Here is a 21,481-nt window from a genome sequence, read left to right as displayed (position 1 = left end):
AAATGTCGCCTCTTAATATATTTATAAAACTTAGCACTTACATTGTTTTCCATATACTCATCATCCCATGTTTGATTTACCAGAGCTCTAGAAAATGTATCTATTTTATGTTAAAAGAAGATCCATTTGTAGTTCAGTTTGTGGGTCTTATCAATCTTGTTTTTAGCTTTCAAACAATAGGGAGTCTACGTTTGAGTATGAATAATATTATGAAAAGGGTCCATTGTTACTCACTGTAATGATGAAGTAGTGAGTTGCAGTCAGGCACAATGAAGATTTTGTCACACATTGTATTGTTGCACACTGAGCTTTCGCTTAAAGCCTTCCTTAAAAGAAAAAAGAAAAATACACCACATATTCACACACACCTCATGCGTACAACAGCTATCTACGACCAGAATTCTGGAGCAGCAGGTTTGTTTCCTTGTGCAAACGTACGCGTGCGTGCGTGCGTGTCGTGCGTGCGTGCGTGTTTTCTTTTCTTTTCTGAAGAAGGGTTGGGGTGAAAGCCCAACGTGTAACAATCTTTTTGTTGTGCCTGTCTGCTACTCTACATGCTGTAGTGTTTCCTTTCTTCGGGGTTCTGCCGTGAAAAATATAAGGCGGACTTTGTATTATTGATTGAGATTGTGCCGTAATTTGACCGTGCATGGCGGACCGGGTCGGCAACACTACATAAAGCGACTGTACGGAAATAGCATCAGAAACTAATTGAAATTTACCTTATAATCTTGTTAGAAACGCAGTACTAATTACAATATAGTCGTCATGTGGCTGTCGTCCTAATTTCTCTTGTAGGACGACCCGTCTTTCACTTTTCTCCGTCTGTTGAAAACTTCTTCAAGTTCTCACTGTCATGATCAATTTACAAATTTGGCAATAACCACCTCGAATCACTATTGAAACAATCTCGCTTTGTAATATAATTTTAATTTCCACCAAAAGCACATTCAACACGGTGCCGAAAAATACACGTCTTTCGTATGAAGATGAGAGAGAGAGAGTGTAATCAATTCGTTGTAAAAAACAAAAACCAACACAAAAGTAAAAAGATGAAAAAATTTATTTATAAAAATCGGTCGCTGGTGCAGTGCTCTTCTGTGTGCACGATCGTAAATTATATCTTTGTATTGGCGGAGGCGCGGTAGTTGAAATACCATTACAATGCCATCTTTATGGTGAGTTGACTTTAGCTTAGTTGTATGATAGTAATGATCAAAGAGGCCAATATCTTTTATATATAGAATTTTCCCTGTCAAAATTTGTGAGTACATGGCTTAAGAGTGATACTGAGCTTTTCGACACTCTGATAGAAGTGTTTACTATTTGTGCCATGCCAAAAGTGTTCAAAATGTTTCTGTAGTAACTATTAATATCACCCTGAACAGCTGCATTTATGTTTGCATCTCCACACATTATTATTGTAGTTTTGGGGGCTGAGACTCTTCCTAGGACTTCAGTATTTTGTTGAGAAAAGTATCCACTTTACTACTGGGTGAGCAATATATGCACAGAAAGATTAAGTTTTTATGAATGTCGAGGTTCATCAATTAAGTTTTTACCTTCAGTCATTGTGATCATCTCTAGTTTTAAAATGTGTGCCACTTCTTATATAAATATCCCCCCCCCCCCCCCCCCCCCCCCCCCCACCACCACCACCACTTTAAAATAGTTCTACACCAGCAACTTGCTTTTTCATATGACAGTAGCACTATGTGCTGAATTTCAGTGTTTCTGCACCAGTGCTGTGTAATGAATATCACTGTGCTGCTCAGTGACTGTTATTCAGTTTAAGCTGATGTACTTTATATATAATAGACTGCATATTTTGGTGAAGAATGGATACTTATCAGCAAATGTCTGTGGTGTTTGTCCTTACGTGCACTATAGTGTGATGCATTCTATCTTCCTTGTATGTGTTGAGTAAATTTCTAAACTGGGTGTGAGACTTTTAAGAAAGGGAGATGCAGTATTTCTTGGTTTCCAAAAAGCATTTGACTCAGCACCACACCTACACTTATTGTCAAAAGTACAATCATATGGTGTATCAATTGAAATTTGTGACTGGATTGAGGTGTTTTGGTAGGGAGGATACAGCATTTTGAAGTGTGTAGGGACCCTTGCTGTTCATGACCTTGTAAACAGTAGTAGTAGTAGTAGTAGTAACCTCAGATTTCGTGCTGTTGATGCAGCAAAGATTGGCAACTTGCTTTAAATGTTCAGAAATGTAAAGTTGTGCACTTTGCAAAGCAGAAAAAAAATCATGGAATCCTAACCATGATATCAATGAGTCATTGTTGGAATTGGCCAACATGTACAAATACCTGGGGGTAACAAACAGTAGGTGTGTGAAATGGAATGTTCACATGAGTAAAGGAGGTGGTAGACTTGAGTTTATTGGTAGAATACTGTAGAAGTGCAATCAGTCTACAAAGGAGATTGCTTGCAAATCACTTCTGCAACTGGTTCTAGAATATTGCTCAAGTGTGTGTGATCTGTACCAAATAGGACTAACAGGGGATATGAAACTTATAGAGAGCACAAAACGAATGGTCACAGGTTTGTTTGATCCATGGGAGAGTGTCACAGAGATACAGAGTTACTGAACGACAGACCCTTTAAACAGACTTAACCTATCGTGAGAAAGTCTATTCACAAAGTTTCGAGAACCAGCTTTAAATGATTACTCTAGGAATATACTGCAATGCTCTACATGTCACTCACATAGGGATCATGACAGTAAGATTAGAATAATTACAGCATGCACTGAGGCATTCAGTCAGTCATTCTTTCTACGCTCCATACGTGAATAGAATGGGGAGATACCCTAGTAACTGGTACAATGCAGCATACCCTCTGCCAAGCACTTCATGGTGGTTTGCAGAGTAAAGGTGTCAATGTACATGTAGATTAAATCACTGAATAGATTCAAGCGCTGCTGTCACTAATTACTTTTTATTTGCCTTCAATTAATTAACATGTCTAGTGAGCAACATCATCTTTTAACACACATTTCAGACATCATAGTTCTGAGTGTCCACTATTCCAGAAAGAAAAAGAATAAAACAAAAAGGTCCCTGTACCTGTACTGCTACTTCCCCCATCCCCACCCCCCTGCCCCCTCCAACAAAAGTAATTCTCTGCCTTTAGACATATCTCTGACTCTGTGACTGCTTTCTCTTTCCCACTATTTAAAAAATTGTGTTAGCGATTGGGGGACTTTAAAGCGGTCACTGAACAGAAAGCCACATAGTGATTAGTGCACTTTTAAAAATGGTTGTAACAGGTACTTATGTTTCATGCCAAGATTGCGATAAAAACCTCCATAGGCTTTTTAAGAGAATGGGAATTGTTTTAGCCTTATTGCTTAAAAAGTATCTGTGCACTCAAAATCTATGTTTTAACTCTATTTCTAATAAATTATGTGACAGAATTTCTGACCTATACTTACCACCAGGAAGCAAAATGTGCAATATCGTCAATAGACACACAAAAGTAAGAGACTGTAATATCAACGGTACTATACATTTGTCTCATAATTTATTAGTTTTATTAACTGAATTTTCCTTTATTGTATGTAATTTTGTGGATGAGCATCACAATTTTATAACAGTGTATGCTTATTACTCTGGACTGGATGTGGTGATGTAATGGCCACATTGTGAAAACCTGTAAGTTTGTGTATAGTGAGACATTTAACACAGCCTATTCACAACTATCTGCATTCCATCTGTCTGTTGAATGTAGTTTCCTTAACTGTCTGTAAGAATTAAAATCTGTAAGAAATTTGTGGAGCCTGACTGTGTGAAGTTAAATGTAGAATATATGGAAACTATTGACCACAGTTTGAATAGATTGCAACTCTTGGCACTTACAATGTAGAGGTTAGTTTTAGATTTACTGGAGTGCCAGAAAGATTGTGCCTCATAGCTCATTTTTAAATCGTTAGAGCTTTCTATTTCGAAAGTGCACTATATCTTTCGTACTGACATGGCTAAGCAGAGGCATATTTGAGGATTCTGTTGTGTTATCTTCTGAATCCTTGCAGTTTGTTTCTCATGTTGAAGGTACCATATTGCATTTGACGCTTTGCGCATGTGATCTTGAATGAAATTTTATTTTTTAATGGGCATAATATTTGCTGTTGACCATGGAAATTATTTATTTCACTAATAAGATTTTGCCCTTTGAGCCATTTTCAAGTGGTACTAGTACTCCGAAAGATTTTACTTCAGCATGTGTCAGAATTCAAAATCCTCCAACATGTATGCATGTCATCATCAAAAATAGACCTGTGCACTATAGAAATACCGTAACATCAGATAAGTGCAAAGCTCTGTACATTATGAAATGACGACGACATATATACATGTTGGAGGATTTTAAAGTCTGACATGTGCTGAAGCAAAATCTTATTATAAGTGTTCATGCACTGTTGTACATTGTGTCATTCCAGTATACACAATTGTCCCAGATAAACATCCTTGGAGGTAAGTGGAATGACTGGCAGAAAGTGAAGAATAGTAATCTGCAGGTAACAAAACTTGAAAAAAATGTCGTCATACATTTTCTTGTTGCCATTATATCAGAATTAAGTTATCATCTGTCTTCAGGTTAGAAGTTGCTTTTTGTTTCATCCACCTGTAAGTAATTGTTAGCATGCAGTACTTAGGGCAAACTGGTTGCAATACGCTATGTCTAAACACAGACAATTTTAGATGCTCTTGTTTTTTGTGTTGAAGGGCAAATTTGTTTCAATCCATCTCATTGCTGTTGATTGTCTGAAAACTATTTGTATGCAATTTCTAAATGGAACACTTTTATGTTCCATTTAAAATAAAATAAGACTAGAAACTTACCTTTCCAGTTAAATTAGTCGCAGCTGTTACATGCCTGCTGCCCACTGAAAAGTTGCTGTTGAAATAAAAAATACTCTCTAACAGGAGCAACTAACCATTAATTTATTGGTGAACAAAGACATAGTAATCATAGTGCATTCCTGCTTGTGATTATCAATATTAATCTATCTTAAGTTTTGACACACACACACACACACACACACACACACACACACACATTTATGAAAATAGTTGATTAAATTTTTATATATTCACTTTTTATTGTAGCGGAAGTGACACATGGAGAGGTGGAACATTTGAGTGGACCAGATTCTCGAATTGTGCTAGAACAGCCCTCACGCTTTTCTGGTGGAGCACATTTTTATGAGCAGGTGGAAGATACTAAGGATAGTGTGTGGCTTGTTCAAGTTGTGCCAGCTGATGGTGAACCTCTCCTAGATGACCTCAGCTGGCATGTTGTCAGGTCACATCTGGCACCCTTTGCTATTCGCACTGGAGTCTTTGACTGTCGCCTTGACCGGAGGTAAGTAATACTTAATTCAGGAGGGTCCATACTCGGGAGAAATGGTCTATAACCTATCAAAGTGATCCAACTAGCTCGGCGTCTAATCCTCCACCTGACCTACAGATACAGTAAAAGTGCGAACAAAGAGGGGAAGGGAATAGCTGTTAACAAATTTCAGTAATAAAATAGCCCTGTTACTATGGAGGGACGTAAATGGTTCTGGGAGACACATGGAGAAACAAATTTTTTTATCCTTTGTACCTATATATCCAAGAGACTGGCGTATCATGAATATGTCGCAGTTGTTCATAGTCTGCTACAGTGTAATGCAAGTGACATATCACTAACATCTCTGATGCCGAGTTTAAGTTGCACTATCCATTCCATCCTTTTTTTTAAATGATAGTTTAGCAGCATAACAACAGAGTTTCTGTCAAGGCATGGGAGGAAACCAAGCTACAGATTGAATCTTCAAATTGTTAAATTTGGTGTGAGTGGATAGTACAATTAATTGATAGTTCAATGATGACCAAATGCATTTATCAGTATTTGAATGCTGCTCCAATCACCAATTCATGGCATTCTCAAAGAGGATGAAAAAATCATCTTTATTAATTTCAGAAAGTAACATTCATTCTTGCGGCTCAGAAAGAGAAACAGTGATATGGTATTAGTTAATTGCAGGGACACCCCAGATAAGTTAATCTATCTTGGCAGAATGACTAATGCCCACATAATACTGTGAACTGAAAGTTGTGCACACACTTGAAATCAACAAAATTAACAGTGTGTCATCCGCGAGAATGTGCCACGGAAGAGCAATACTGTGAACTTCTGATAGAGCCCACCATGGTGACTGCCTATTTAAATCCTGTGATGCTATGTTTGCACTCAGTTATCATGTTATTACTGCTTGCATACTTTTGCCTTATCTTATTGTGTTCAGTGTACGCTATGGTGATTGGTATACATTACACAGTCTAATAAAGTTGTATTAACATTCTTGGTTGTGTCATGTGCCAAAGTTACAACACAAGTGACGAAGAGTGTGGGATTGTTCTGCATGCATTCAGTCTCTGGTTGGTCCACTGTTGCATCTACAATGTCTGATGGTGCTACTGACGAGTTTTTATTCAGGTTGGTTGATCAGCAAGGGGTAACTGTGACATTGTAGCATCTCTGTCACAGCAGGTGATGTTAGCCACAGTGCAACATAATCAAACCCAGGTATTGCAAATGCTTGCCTCTTTTTCGGCCAGTTCGGGTCCATCTCAATCTACATCGCCTACCACATCGCCCGTCGCACCTACTGTTTTGCACATTGCTACCCAAGTCATTTATCGCTTGCACATCATTCCCACTAGAGTCGAGTTCTGTTGGTGTCACAAGAAACTGGACTCGGACAGCTGAGCTTCACAGTTCAAACCATCGTTGTCACATTGTCCCTGATGTGCATAAGGAGTCGTATGCTGACCAGATGGTTCATGATGCTATCATTTGGTTGGTCCCCGATGATGAGTTCATGAGTGGACCCTTCAATGTGAAAACATTGTACAGTCTTTTGAAGTTTTGATGGCTGCAGGTTCTGAAATTAATCATGATGTGAGGTTACAAAAGTTAAATTAGCTCCCCACCACCACCACCATTTGTTGGACAGTCTACAGCGGTCTGCATGCGAGCAAAACATCACGACAGCCAGTCCAACTTGTTGCAGCAACAAGCTCCAGTAATGAACAACAACGTGAGCACTCCACGCTTCCCTCTTGTCCATTGTGTTTTGTCACATGTGACAGCCCAGATTGTCCTAAGCGGTGGGCAGTTTGCTGCCAGTGCAGTGCGACAAAACAGGCGACATTGCTACTGTTTGTAACACTAAATTTCAACAGCATATTGCAGTCACTAAAAGGGATGTCAGTTGTGTCTCAGCAATCTCCGTTGCACCCAATAAGCTTTTTATTGATGTCAAGGTTTATCAGAAGGTTCTGCACGTGCAATCAACATTGGTGCTGCCATGTTATTACTCAGCTTGCAAAAGTACAGGGACTTGTGATCTCCCCCTTTAGTGCCAGTGTCACATGCATTAGTCACCTAAATAAACCAAGCAGCCCGATATTAGGTAGTTTCTCAGGCCCAGTCATATATAAATCAGTGGTTCATCCACTGACTTTTCTGGTGGTAAACAATGCACACACTGAAAATTTGTCTGGTTTGGACATCTTTAATCTTTTTGTATTTACTATTTCCGATGAAGTCAGTCTTGTCTCTGATCAGTGTGTTATACACAGCTCGACTCTTTATGCTCTGAATTTTCCACCCTGTTTTCTGTGGCCTTGGGTTGTGCCAATAATTTCAAAGTCCTCATCACCATGAAACCTTCGGCCAGACCCAGTTTCTTTTGGGATCACCCGGTGCCAATGGTGCTCTGTAACCAAATCAAGGCAGAGCGTGACCACCTCATGGCCTTCAGGGTCATCCAACTGATTGTATCCAGTGAATGAATGGCTTACCCCCTTAGTCACTGTCAAGAAGCTGTCGGGATGGTTACACCTTTGCAGTGATTTCAGAGTTTCTGTCAATGTTCAATGTATCATGGTCACATATCCCTTGCTGTGCCCTGATGAACTTTTTGCTAAGCTCACAGGTGTTCAGTATTTTTCAAAAATTGACCTCTCCAATGCATAATTGCAGTTTCACATTGATGCTGACTGTCAGCGGCTTTAGGTCTTTAACACACTTTTTGGCTTGTATCAATACTTGTGGTTACTGTTTGGTGCGGGCAGTGTCTTGGTGATTTTTCAACAGTTTCTCAAACAACCCATGAGGTCTGTGCCTGGCTGTGCCAATTATCTTGACAATATTGTGGCCTCTGGGTGCTCTACTGCTGAACATCTCAACAACTTATGTACGCCCTTTTCATTGTTACAGACCAACAGCTTAAAATGCAATTTGGAAGAATGCCACTTCTTTCAGCCTTCTTTTGTTTATCATGGGTTTGAGGTATCTAGTGCTGGTGTCAAACCCCTTCATCAGAATCTCTCTGCCATTGTGGCTCTTCTGCATCCTAAGTCGGTTAAGGATCTCCAGGGTTCTTTTTTAGATAAGATTGCTTATTATAGTCTGTTTTTGCAGAGGATAGCATCTGTTGCACAACCGTTACAAGCCTTGTTGCATAAGGGGATGTCTTTTTCACTGGTCACCAGCATATGAAACGGCTTTTCCCAACTGAAGGCTGTGTTACAGTCTGCACCTTGCCTCGTAACTTACCAACCAGGCCAACATTTAGTGTTAGCAACAGATGCATCCCAGCATAGTCTTGGGGCGGTGTTAGCTCATAAATATTGTGATGGCTCTGAGCAGCCTACTGCATACATGCCGAAGACACTTAATTTGGCTCAGACTAGATATTCACAAATAGACAAATAAGCCCTCGCCCCATTGTTAATGCCTTAAAGAATTTTCATGTTTTCCAGTATGATGCAAAATTTCTTACCATGGGTCACAAGCCGTTAGTTTTGCTGTTTAACCCCTCAGCTTCTGGGAGCCATGTCAGAATTTTTTTCCATTGAATGACTTCCGACACTATTGGTTTCTGATAATGGCCCTCAGTTTGTGTCACCAGTGTTTGTGTCTTCTTCTGCAATGCCTGTGGGATTCACCACATTTTCGCCCCACCCTTCCACCCACAGTCCAACAATGAGATTGAAAGGTTAGTTAGAACCTAACAAAAATGGAAAACTAATGACTTAGTCCCCATCCGACATTGCCTTGGACCAATTTCTGTCTTCCTAGCAGTTCACGCTGTTCAGCAACAACAGCCCCACAAGTGTCAACCCTGGCTGCTTCTGCATCTGCTGTGGTCCGGGCAGGCATGCCAACCCTTGCAGCCATTGTCCCGTTTCTGGCCCTGGGTGGCTGTCTGGGCATATGGGCTTGGTCATTGCCCAAAATGGATTCCCGCCATCATCTCTTGATGCCATGGCCGCCATCTCTGTGACATCTGTATGGAGGAGCGCCACTGTGCATGTCATTAAGATCATATGCTCCTGTGCTTGACAACTGTACAGCCCCAGCTGGCACTCTGACGTCGTCATTCCAGTCTGATGTGGCTAGGTCACTGCCAAGACATACAAGGGGTCCCCCGTCACCGGTGGGTGAACCTGATGCTTCTTCAGTACCACAGCCAGTACCAATGCAGCCGCTGTCCACACCAGAGCTACCTCCTCCACCTCCCTCAGCCACCAACTGTGGGGGGAACCACCACTACCAGGCCCTGGACCTGATGTGGACATGGAGCTCATGCTATTTTCACCCGTCTTACTTTGTGGGTTTGCACAAGGTGGACTGCAATGCTGCCAGTGCCCCAAGTACTTACAACCGTGTGCCCCAGTATCAGTACATCACTTGTCAGAGCCTCACTGAGGAAGACTGCAAAAACATCTCAAGAGTCCGACGTGTTCCCCAAGGGAAGCCGAATGAATTAATGTGTACACGCTTGAAAGCCGCATGTATTAGCAGTGTGTTGTCATCCACAAGAGTACACCATGAAAGAGCAATACTGTGAACTACTGATAGAGCCCACCACGGGCGAGTGCCTATTTAAACCTCGCTGCACAACATTTGTGTTCAGTTATCATGTTATTACTGCTTGTGTACTGTCGCCTTGTCATCTTATTGTGATCAATGTATGCTATGGCGGTGGCATACATGCTACAACCTAATAAACTACCAACTTTTTTGTTTGTGTTGTGTGTCCAAGTTACCGGTAGAACACTTAGCTGAAACAAGAAGTGAATAGTACCAAAATACTTAAACTCTATATGGAATATATGTATATATTCCATTGGTGGCAGTGTTTTCAGTGGGATAAAGAACTGGAGTGTTTGTAGTGAAGCTATTTACAGTTCCAAATCTTAAATAATTTAGTTAAGATAAAAATCAAATGTGGATCAAAGAAGTCTAGAAACTTACCTCATATACTGTAATAACAGGATACATTGGGGAAGCCTCAAAGAATGTAGTGCATAAATTTACCAATAACATTAAGATAATAGAGAAAATAGTTGACTTTACCAGCTGCAGCAGGGCCAGGGTTTCATGTGATATTGTAATAAATGTTGCATATGAAAGTTACATTGGGTGGTTACCTAGCGAGTTAACTCATAAGGATTATGTTACATGTCTTGTGGAGAAAAACAGACCCCAGATTTAAAACTTAATTATTAAAGAGTAAGGAGTAAGTGCCTTATAGTGTTTACAGTATCATTGACTATAGGCTTTGGTTGTATGTTAAGAAAGGTAGGAAAATATTCCTGGTTAGAAAATAGGACAAGAAACAGCTTGCTGATTACATGAAGAGCCAACATCAGTCTTTAGTATAAGGGGCCGAAAATTTTAGAATCAACAACAAAACTTCAAGAATGTTTACATGTAAGTCATTTTCTCTTCAAGATTGTGAGGGATATGTAACACCAGCTTTGAGTCAACAGGCAAATTACTAAGTTACTATGAAGGCAAGATAGTACCATCACAGACCTGAACAAAACCAAAGTCTTGAGGAACGGTGTGTGAGGAGTGTTTCAACCTGAAGAGGACTCCAAATGGATTCTTTCTCCCTCTGATATCTCCAGCCTCCCCAAAATAAATAATTTTTACTGGCTGTGCTGTCTCTCCAGATTTACAGTGGATTATTTCCAAGAGTGTACACACTTGTTCATAATTTTTAGCTAACAATCAGAGCTTGGTGTTGGGTGGGAGCATAGGGTGTGCGTCTCTTTGCAACCCTGTTAAACAGAAGCAACTTGAGAATACCAAATTAGTACAGAACTTTCAGTTATTTAAAGGTTGGGCAATATAACACATATTAATGGTTTGGAAACAGTGAATTGTAATGTATTTATTCATGCTAGGAAGGATAATTAGGCAATTGGTCATTACTGCAGGTGTACTGTAGTTCAAGAACCTAACTTCCAAAAAGGGAATTGTTAGTTACATAAATGCTGACACTGGATTCTTGTGAGTTCTACAGTTGTCAGAATTAGTTATGATGACATGAAGCTCAAATATGCGTCTTTGTATTCAAGTAATCTTCAGTGAAAACTGAAAACATCTGCCAGTTAGTTTCACTTAATTATAAATGCATCAAAAGCAGTTGCATCCCTGAAACACAATTAGATGACAATAAAGTGAACAGAATTCCTGGTAAATCAGTAAATAACTTTCAAATAAATAAGCAGTACTGTTAATTATTTGGAGTGTTATCACACAATAAACAAACAAGTATAGTGACCAAATTAAACTGAGTCCCTAGAAAAAAAGCTCAGGCATAAATGGTCACTTTCAAATCATTGGCCTTATGATGCCACCAAACAACATTGCATCCACATAGAAACAATAAGATACAGATGCATTGTTTTTATTAGCGTGGACACTCCATGTACCACCAACAGAAATAAGTTTTAAAAACCACAGATAACAAGGATATTAGAAAATTTATGAGCACTAAAAAGCAGTAGTTCTGCTGTTTATGATGGTGTTTTTATCAGAATATTAAAATATTGTGGCGACTTGATAGATGACCCTTGAGCTATCTTTGTAATGATTGTTGACTTCAGACATGTTTCCCGACAGATTTAAACGTGGTGTTGCAACACCCAAGTACAAAAATGGAAACAACCAAGGTAACACAGTAGTTAGCACACTAGTCTTGCATTGAGGAGAATGATGGTTTGAATTCCCATCCAGCCTTTCAGATTATATTTTCCATGCTACCCCTAAATTACTCAAGGCAAATGTTGGGATTGTTCCTGTGTAAAGGGCATGGCTAATTTCCTTCCATACCTCGAGCTTGTGCTCCGCCTCATGAAATGACCTTGTTGATAGGATATTAAACACTAGATCTCCCTTCTTTCTATACAAAAGGAGATAAACTAACCACCTCTGATTACAGACATATTTCTCTCTTTCCAGTCTCTTCAAAAGTGTTTGAGAAAGCAGCTTATCATAAAATATTAGTTTATTCTTCTGAGGAGAACTTGCATATTTCTCTCTTTCCAGTCTCTTCAAAAGTGTTTGAGAAAGCAGCTTGTCATAAAATATTAGTTTATTCTTCTGAGGAGAACTTGCATATTGCCTCGTAGTTTGAGTTTTGTAAAAGATTCTCCACAGAGAACTCACGAATGAAGACCAGGCAGAGCTAAACAAGAAAAATTATCCTGTTAGTGTATTCTGCAACTTAGCCAAAGCCTTTTTGTGAGGTCACAAATATCTACTTGGAAAGGAAAAATAAAGATTAGGGTTTAATGTCCCATTAATGATGAGGTCATTAGAGACAGAGCAGAAGTTCATATTGGAGGAAGGACACCGAGGAAGATCGGCCCTGTCCTTTCAAAGGAAGCACCCTGGCATTTTCTGTAGGCAAATTAAGGAAACCATAAAAAACTTAAATCTGGATGCTTAAAAAAGGATTTGAACCACAGCTCTCCTGAACACTAATCCAGTGTCCTAAGCACTGTACCACTTCACTTAGTTCTATATGCAGGCTTATAATATTGTGGCATTAATGAGATTACTCTTGCATTATTGGTCTTAATTTAGTAATGAAAAGCAGAGAATCACATTATCAGGCTCTAACACATAAGTGAAGCTAACGTGAGAATGGGTTAGTGTGACAGGAAGGGGTCTCACAAAGATAAGAACTAGGTGTGCTGTTGTTAGAGTCCTACATAACTGACTTCCAGTGGCAAAAACATACCAATTCAGTGTCCAAAATGAACATTAGCAGATGCAGCTCAGACGATAGCCGAACATGCCCATGGCGTAATCATAAAGTTTTAATTATTACCTCAAAAAAGTGAAGTCACACAACAAATTGTGCAAGAACTTGATTTTGGCAGTAGCAGAAATGTTTCTGCTGTATCAGGTCAATCCAGGTTGGTAAGGAAGTCTTCTGTATTGGGCTGATGCAGCTGCAATATTTCCACTGCTACCAGAAATGAAATTACCACATGAAACTCCACTTTACCATTTAGCTGCACCATTTTGTTTGGGCTCCTGTAGTATCATGCTACAGCACTGTGGCACAGGTATTCAAAAATAAATAAATAAATAAAAATAAAAAAAATTACATGACTTTATTTCTTTCAATGTGATAATTAAAACTTCATGACTGCCACTTCTAATAGTGCTGCTAGGTCAAGAGTTTGTCTTAATCTAACACACACTCATATTATGCAATTTCTATTATGGAATAATGAGCTAGTGACACCAGAAAGAAGGCATTAATGGTAATACATTAAATGAAACACATTGTATAAGAATACTTGTCTAGTTAAAATGAATTCAACATGTACAGGATGGGCAAAGTAAAACTGCCACAGAAAACATTTACAATAAAATTAATCCAGGATTGGTCCTTGTTAACGAACATCTCATAGGATGACATAAATGGTGATTTTTGATGTTGATGCAGTGCTGTGCTCAATTTATTGAAGTGTGCTGCAGTTCTGCCTGAAGGGTAACATCAATAGGGTTTTCAGTGTTCTGCTGCAGCTACTCCAGTGTGTACAGACTATTTGAGTACACTTGACCATTCAATTTGACCATTACATTACATGGACTTTGTTTATTGTCCTCTCCTCACCGAGCACCTCCTGCACTCATGACAATTTGTCTTCCTAAAAGTATGTATACAGTCATTCATCTTCTGTGAGTTGATCCATATATGGATTAAACAGTTTCTGGATGTACTGGTTAGCGTTAACAGTTTGATTAAAGAATCATATGATGCGGACAACAGACATTGTGCACCAACTACCAATCTTGAAATTGTGCAACAGCTCTTCAGAAGTACTGATGGAGATTTTCCGATGGACAGAAGTACACGTTCTGTGTCTTCATACCCGTTACAGGCTGAACCAGTCTTCATACGAGGAAATTAAAACTGAAGATCCGAAAGTTCTGATTTCGCATCACTCAGACACCTCAACAACAACTTTATATGCAAAAGTTGGTGTGGAGACTTTAATTTGTGCAAAACAGTAAATTTGTAAGAATAAAGATTCAGGTACTTTATGATAATGTTTTGACATGATGATATCTGTTTTCACTTGCACACATAAACAGCATTGAACTTTTGTTGGACTTCATTCTGGGCTTTCCTTCGTCGAGCAATGTTTTCTAGTGTTCAGATGCTTTTCAGATAGTTACAGCTTTTATTCACTGCAGAGCCCATTTCGACTATTTTACCACTAAGTTTTGTATTGAAGCCCTTTCTGGAGGTTTTCAAGGAATATTTCACATCTTAAACTCTCGCATAAACACTTCCACACAGGCTGTAGCTAAGCCATGTCCCCGCAGGCCCGCTACTCTCACTGACTCACTCGAACACGACGACACAGCAAAGTACACATACAGAACACATGGGAAATGCACATGTGCAGACATGTGATACAACCGATTAGTGTACCGAAATCATGATTTGCAGCATTTGCTGTAATAGGCAGTGCTCCTGTACTTTTAAAAAAGATCAGTCCCATGTCTGACTTAAAAATATTTTTTGGGCCCGTTTCATTTTTCCCACCCTGCAGATAAATTAATCAAAAAGCTCAGTTCAGTGTGTTTTGACCTTATGAGCACCATTCATTGTGTTGAGCTAAAAGCAGATGTGTTGCTTATCTTGCATGTTGTCCCTCCCTAGAAAGTAGATAATCTTACATTTTGCATCTTGCAGTAAGCCTTTTTAAGGCTCGTGGCTTTCTTATACTAACTTCACCAAACATTTATTCCTTAGTACTTTATGTTGCTGACAAAAAAGTTTTTTCTTTTTTTTTTCTTTTTTAACTGAACTGTTGTCTACTCAGTCACAGTACAAGATACAAAGATAATTTTACATAGACTTTGATCTTTGACTAGAGTCCAGAGTGGCATTACATAGCCTGGTGAGATGTCCCACTGGATGATGAATAGTAATGCACTGTAAATAGGACTCAGTATTTACAGGTGTAGGTAAATATTTTCTTTGAAAAATACCGCTGTAATCAATATGAAGTTACTGTTACCTATTCATTATAACAGAGGACAGAGCAGCAATATTGTGAAAAGTATAGCTGCTACTCAGCATATAGCAGAGATGCTGACTCGCACAAGGCACAAAAAAAGGCTGTGGGAAAGTGAACTTTCAGCCAGCAGGGCTCTTGTCAAAAATAAAAACACACACACACACACACACACACACACACACACACACACTCACAGCTCAGACACACATGACCACAGTCTCTGGCAGCTGAAGCCAGCCAGAGATTGTGGCCATGTGTGTGTGAGTTGCGTTTGCATGAATGTGAGTGCGTATGTTGTCTATTTTTGATGAAGGCCATGTTGGCCGAAAGCTCCCTTTCTGACGGTATTTTTGTTGTACCTACCAGTGACTCAGCATCTCTGCTATATGGTGAGTAGCAACTATCCTTTCCATAATATTACATTCCATCATGGATTTTCCATTGTTTGATTTTGTGTTGGAAGACACAGCAGCTTATTTAAAGGTAGCAGATTTCTTTCTAACTACTTGATTAAATTTAACTGGTATAAGCATGAATAGCATTAAGAGATATGGTGATAGTTTACCTTTTTTTTTTTGCACAATGACTGAATGAATGAAAGACTAGACAAATGAATGCTCTGTCGCACAGAAAGTTCTCACAAATGTTTCAGAAGAGTGCAGAACATTAAATGATAATTGCATTTATCTTCATAAATTACAAGAACATTCTACTATTTAAAAAATAGAAGCTATTTTATTTTAGAATGTATTTCATTTAATTACCTTGGATTCTGAAATCAAAGTGTGTTTGGGAGAAAAAAAACGTTATTTTTTTTCTGTAGACTCTGTGGCAGTAAAGGATGGGATCAGCCTCTTCTACTCCTGGCTCTACCAAAGGGCTCAAGGCCTAAAGATAGAGTAATTCTTCGTACTTTCACTTCAACAAGACCACAGGTAAGATATATTTTTGTTATGACAATTATTCACTTTTAAAATTGTAATACTGCTTTTCATTCTATTTGCAAACTATAACGACAACACATTTTCATGGAATATGTCATTATATTAAGTGAATTAATTTGTCCAAGAATTTATTTCATGAACAGTGGAGTAATTTATTTGAAATTCATATTTAGCTGAAAAGAAAATCTTTTCATAAAATCTTACTTCAATTACTTAAGCTACACACACTTTTTTAAAGTGTGAAATTATGCATATATTAAATGAATCTTTGAAAAGAATAGCATGTTATTATCCTGTGCAAGCCTCTTCATCTCTGAATAACTACTGCAACCTACATCTTTGTGCATCTGTTTACTATATTCATCTCTTTGTCCTCCTCTTCTGGTTTTTACCCGTCCCCCCCCCCCCCCTTTCCCCCTCCACCCCTCCCCCACTTCCCTCTGGTACAAAATTGGTGGTCCCTTGATGCCTCAGAATAAGTTTAATCCCTCCTTCTAGTTAGTTTGTGTCCCAAATTTCTTTTCTTCCCAGTTCTATTCAGTACTTCCTCTATTGACACGTAATCAGCATGGCTTCAGAAAACATCGCTCTTGTGCAACGCAGCTAGCTCTTTATTCGCACGAAGTAATGGCCGCTATCGACAGGGGCTCTCAAGTTGATTCCGTATTTCTAGATTTCCGGAAAGCTTTTGACACCGTTCCTCACAAGCGACTTCTAATCAAGCTGCAGAGCTATGGGGTATCATCTCAGTTGTGCGACTGGATTCGTGATTTCCTGTCAGGAAGGTCGCAGTTCGTAGTAATAGACGGCAAATCATCGAGTAAAACTGAAGTGATATCAGGTGTTCCCCAGGGAAGCGTCCTGGGACCTCTGCTGTTCCTGATACATATAAATGACCTGGGTGACAATCTGAGCAGTTCTCTTAGATTGTTCGCAGATGATGCTGTAATTTACCGTCTAGCAAGGTCATCCGAAGACCAGTATCAGCTGCAAAGCGATTTAGAAAAGATTTCTGTATGGTGTGTCAGGTGGCAGTTGACGCTAAATAACGAAAAGTGTGAGATGATCCACATGAGTTCCAAAAGAAATCCGTTGGAATTCGATTACTCGATAAATAGTACAATTCTCAAGGCTGTCAATTCAACTAAGTACCTGGGTGTTAAAATTACGAACAACTTCAGTTGGAAGGACCACATAGATAATATTGTCGGGAAGGCGAGCCAAAGGTTGCGTTTCATTGGCAGGACACTTAGAAGATGCAACAAGTCCACTAAAGAGACAGCTTACGCTACACTCGTTCGTCCTCTGTTAGAATATTGCTGCGCGGTGTGGGATCCTTACCAGGTGGGATTGACGGAGGATATCGAAAGGGTGCAAAAAAGGGCAGCTTGTTTTGTATTATCGTGTTATAGGGGAGAGAGTGTGGCAGATATGATACACGAGTTGGGTTGGAAGTCATTACAGCATAGACGTTTTTCGTCGCGACGAGACCTTTTTACGAAATTTCAGTCACCAACTTTCTCTTCCGAATGCGAAAATATTTTGTTGAGCCCAACCTACATAGGTAGGAATGATCATCAAAATAAAATAAGAGAAATCAGAGCTCGAACAGAAAGGTTTAGGTGTTCGTTTTTCCCGCTCGCTGTGCGGGAGTGGAATAGTAGAGAGATAGTATGATTGTGGTTCGATGAACTCTCTGCCAAGCACTTAAATGTGAATTGCAGAATAGTCATGTAGATGTAGATGTAGATTAGTTATGTGATCAACCCATTTAGTCTTCAGCATTCTTCTGTAGCACCACATCAAAATCTTCTAGCCTAAATTGTTTATCATCTACATTTTTTGCTTCCATTCATGGCTACAGTCCAGACAAATACATTCACAAAAGACTTTCTAGCACTAAAATCAATATTCGTTGTTAGATTTATATTCTTCAGAAATGCTTTTCTTGCCATTGCCAGTTTATATTTTATATTCGGTATGCTTCGGCCATCATCAGTTGTTTTGCTGCTCAAGTAGCAAAATACATCTACTACTTCAAGTGTCTCATCTCCTACCCTAATTCCCTCAGCATTACCTGATTTAATTAGACTACATTCTACACTGTCCATTCCATTCAGTAGCTCTTCCAAGTCTTATGCTCTCTCTGACAGAACAAAAATGTCATTGGCAAACACCAGAGTTTTTATTTCTTATGCCTGGACTTTAGTTCCTACTCCAAATCTTTCCTTCCCTTTACTGATTCCTCAGTGTACAGATTAAATAACATCAGAGATAGGCTACAACCGTGCCTCACTCCCTTCTCATCCACAGCTTTGCTTTCATGCGTGTTGACACTCACGACTGCTGTGTGGTTTCTGTACAAATTGTAAAAAACTTTGCACTCCCTTGTATTTTACCCCTGCTGCCTTCAGAATTTTGGAGTATTCCAGTCAACATTGTTGAAAACTTTCTTTAAGTCTACATGTGCCATAAATGTAGGTTTGCATTTCCTTAACCTATCTTCTAGCATAATTCATAAGGCCAGTATTGCCTCGCATGTCCCTCCTTTCCTCTTGAATCCAAACTGATCTTCCCTGAGGTTGACTTGTACCAATTTTTTCCACTCTTCTGTAAAGAATTCATTTTAGTATTTTAAAACTTTGACTTGTTAAACTTATAGTTCAGTAATATTCACAATGGTCAGCACCTCCTTTCATTGCAATTCGAATTATTATATTATTCTTGAAGTGTGAGGGTATTTTGCCTGTCTCATACATCTCACTCACCATATGGAAGAGTTTTGCCATGGGTGTTTCTTCCAATGCTATTAGTAGTTCTTATGGAATGTTATCTACTCCTGGGGCCTTGTTTCTGTTTAGGTTTGCCAGTGCTCTGTTACATTCTTCTCACAGTATCATATCTCCCATCTCATCTTCTATTCTATCCTCTCCATCTCTATAATATTGTCCTCAAGTGAATCTCCCTTGTATAGACTCTATAAATACTCTTCCACCTTTCAGATTTCCTATCTTTACTTATGACAGGTTTTCCATCTGAGCTGTTGATATTCATGCAGCTGTTTCTCTTTTCTCCAAAGGGCTCTTTAATTTTGCTGTAGGTGGTAGCTACTTTTCCTCTAGTGATATATGCTCTTAAATCCTTACATTCCTGGTTAGCCGTAGTGTACTACTGTCAGTCTTCTGTTTTTGACATTTCACCTGCTTCACTTGTTGCATTTTTATTTTTTTTTTCCTTTCATCCGTTAAATTCAGCATCTCTTGCATTATCCAAGGATTTCTAGTAGGCCGTGTCTTTTTACCTATTTGACCCTGTGCTGCCTTCATTCCTTAAATCTACCCGTTCATCTTCTGCTGTATTCCTTTCCCCTGTTCTAGTCAACTGTTGCCTAATGCTTCCTCTGAAACTCTCAGCAACCTTTGGTTCTTTCAACTTACCCAGGTCTTGTCTCCTTAATTTCCTACATTTTGCAATTTCTTCAGTTTTGATCTACAGTTCATAACCAATAAATTGTGGTCAGAGTCCACATCTGCCCCTGGAAGTGTATTACAATTTAAAACCTGGTACTGAAATCTCTGTCTTATCATTATATAATCAATCTGAAACCTTTCCGTGTCTACAGGTCTCTTTCAGATAAACAGCTGTCTTTCATGTTTCTTAAACCAAGTGTTAGAAATGATTATATTATACTGTGTGACAAATTCTACCAATTGGGTTGTTCTTTTATTTGTTTCCCACCAGTCCCTATTCACTTACTATTTTTCCTTGTTTTCCTTTTCCTGTTACTGAATTCCACTCCCTCTTTACTTAAATTTTCATCTCTCTTAAGTATGTGAATAATTTCTTTTATCTCATCATACATTTCTTCATTCTCTTCCATCACCTGTTGAGATAGTGGCATATAAATTTGGACTACTGTTGTTAGTGTTGGCTTTGTGTCTATCTTGGCTACAGTAATACATTCACTATGCTGTTTGTAGTAGCTTACATGCATTTCTATTTCCTTATTAATCACTGTACCTACTCCTGCATTACTCCTATTTGCATTTGTAACCCTGTATTCACCTGACCAGATGTCCTGTTCCTCCTGCCACTGAACTTCACTAATTCCCACTATATCTAATTTTACTCTATCCATTTCCCTTTTTAAATTTCTAACCTACCTGTCCTATTAAGGTATTATTCTGTGCTCCAATCTGTAGAATGCCAGTTTAGTTTTGCCTGATGACAACATCCTCATGAGTAGTCCCCGCTCAGAGATTTGAAGGGGGACTGTTTTACCTCTAGAATATTTTACCCAAGGGGATGCCATCATCATTCAACTATACAGTAGAGCTGCATGCCCCCAGGAAAAATTATGATAGTTTCTACTTGTTTTCAGCCTTTCACAGTATGAGCACAGCAAGGTCATTTTGGTTGACGTTAAAGGCCAGGTCAGTCACCCAGACTGTTGCCCCTTCAACTACCCGAAAAAGCTCTTCAGGGACCACACATTTGTCTGGCCTCTGAACAGATATCCTTCTGTTCTGGTTGCATCTATGGTATGGCTATCTCTATCACTGAGGTACGCAAGCCTTCCCACCAACAACAAGGTCCATGGTTGAGAGAAGCATTTAAAGTATTCCAGCAAGCATTAATTACACTAGTCATCCTATCAAGGGAACACAGTCACTGTTAAAGTTTTTAATGTTTGGGATTGCGGAACATTGATCGATAAGTTCAAAACCTGACATTTCTTCCACAGAATAACCTACAGCTGTAACAGTGACACCCATCAAGATGTGATTCACAAAGACAGTTATTGATTTCCGTACATTATGCTGTGGCAATGTACATCAGCACAAAAGAGGATCCTGCACATAGTTTTAACACAGGACTTTAATACACATTTTGGCGAACTGCTGACTCAAATTAATTTATTGCGTTTAATACAAATACTGGGACCAGTTCCTTGTGCAGGAAATTTGCAGTCATATTAAAGGGAGAGAAGTACTGTCACATAGGTAATAAATTCAAGTCCAGATACAAAAGCACAGATTGTCAACAAAATTACAATACATAATAAGTAAATAGAAATCTCAAGCCACTAAGACTAAGAAGGATGATCTACAATAGTTT

At 39.0% G+C, this 21,481-nt stretch overlaps 1 protein-coding gene across 1 annotated transcript in view; it reads left to right on the top strand.

The window, feature by feature from the left end:
• Window positions 1–21,481, top strand: part of LOC126273510 (E3 ubiquitin-protein ligase RNF103-like) — a 130,578-nt gene that overhangs the window by 17,094 nt on the left and 92,003 nt on the right. The window contains exons 3-4 of the mRNA XM_049977039.1: window positions 5,127–5,382; window positions 16,243–16,354. Of these exons, the coding sequence (XP_049832996.1) occupies window positions 5,127–5,382; window positions 16,243–16,354 (368 nt within the window). The remainder of the gene's footprint in view (window positions 1–5,126; window positions 5,383–16,242; window positions 16,355–21,481) is intronic.

The sequence above is a fragment of the Schistocerca gregaria genome, chromosome 1, assembly GCF_023897955.1.
Source record: "Schistocerca gregaria isolate iqSchGreg1 chromosome 1, iqSchGreg1.2, whole genome shotgun sequence".
NCBI lineage: Eukaryota > Metazoa > Arthropoda > Insecta > Orthoptera > Acrididae > Schistocerca > Schistocerca gregaria.
The sequence above is the reverse complement of the archived record's forward strand: the minus strand, read 5'-3'. Positions and strand labels throughout refer to the sequence as shown.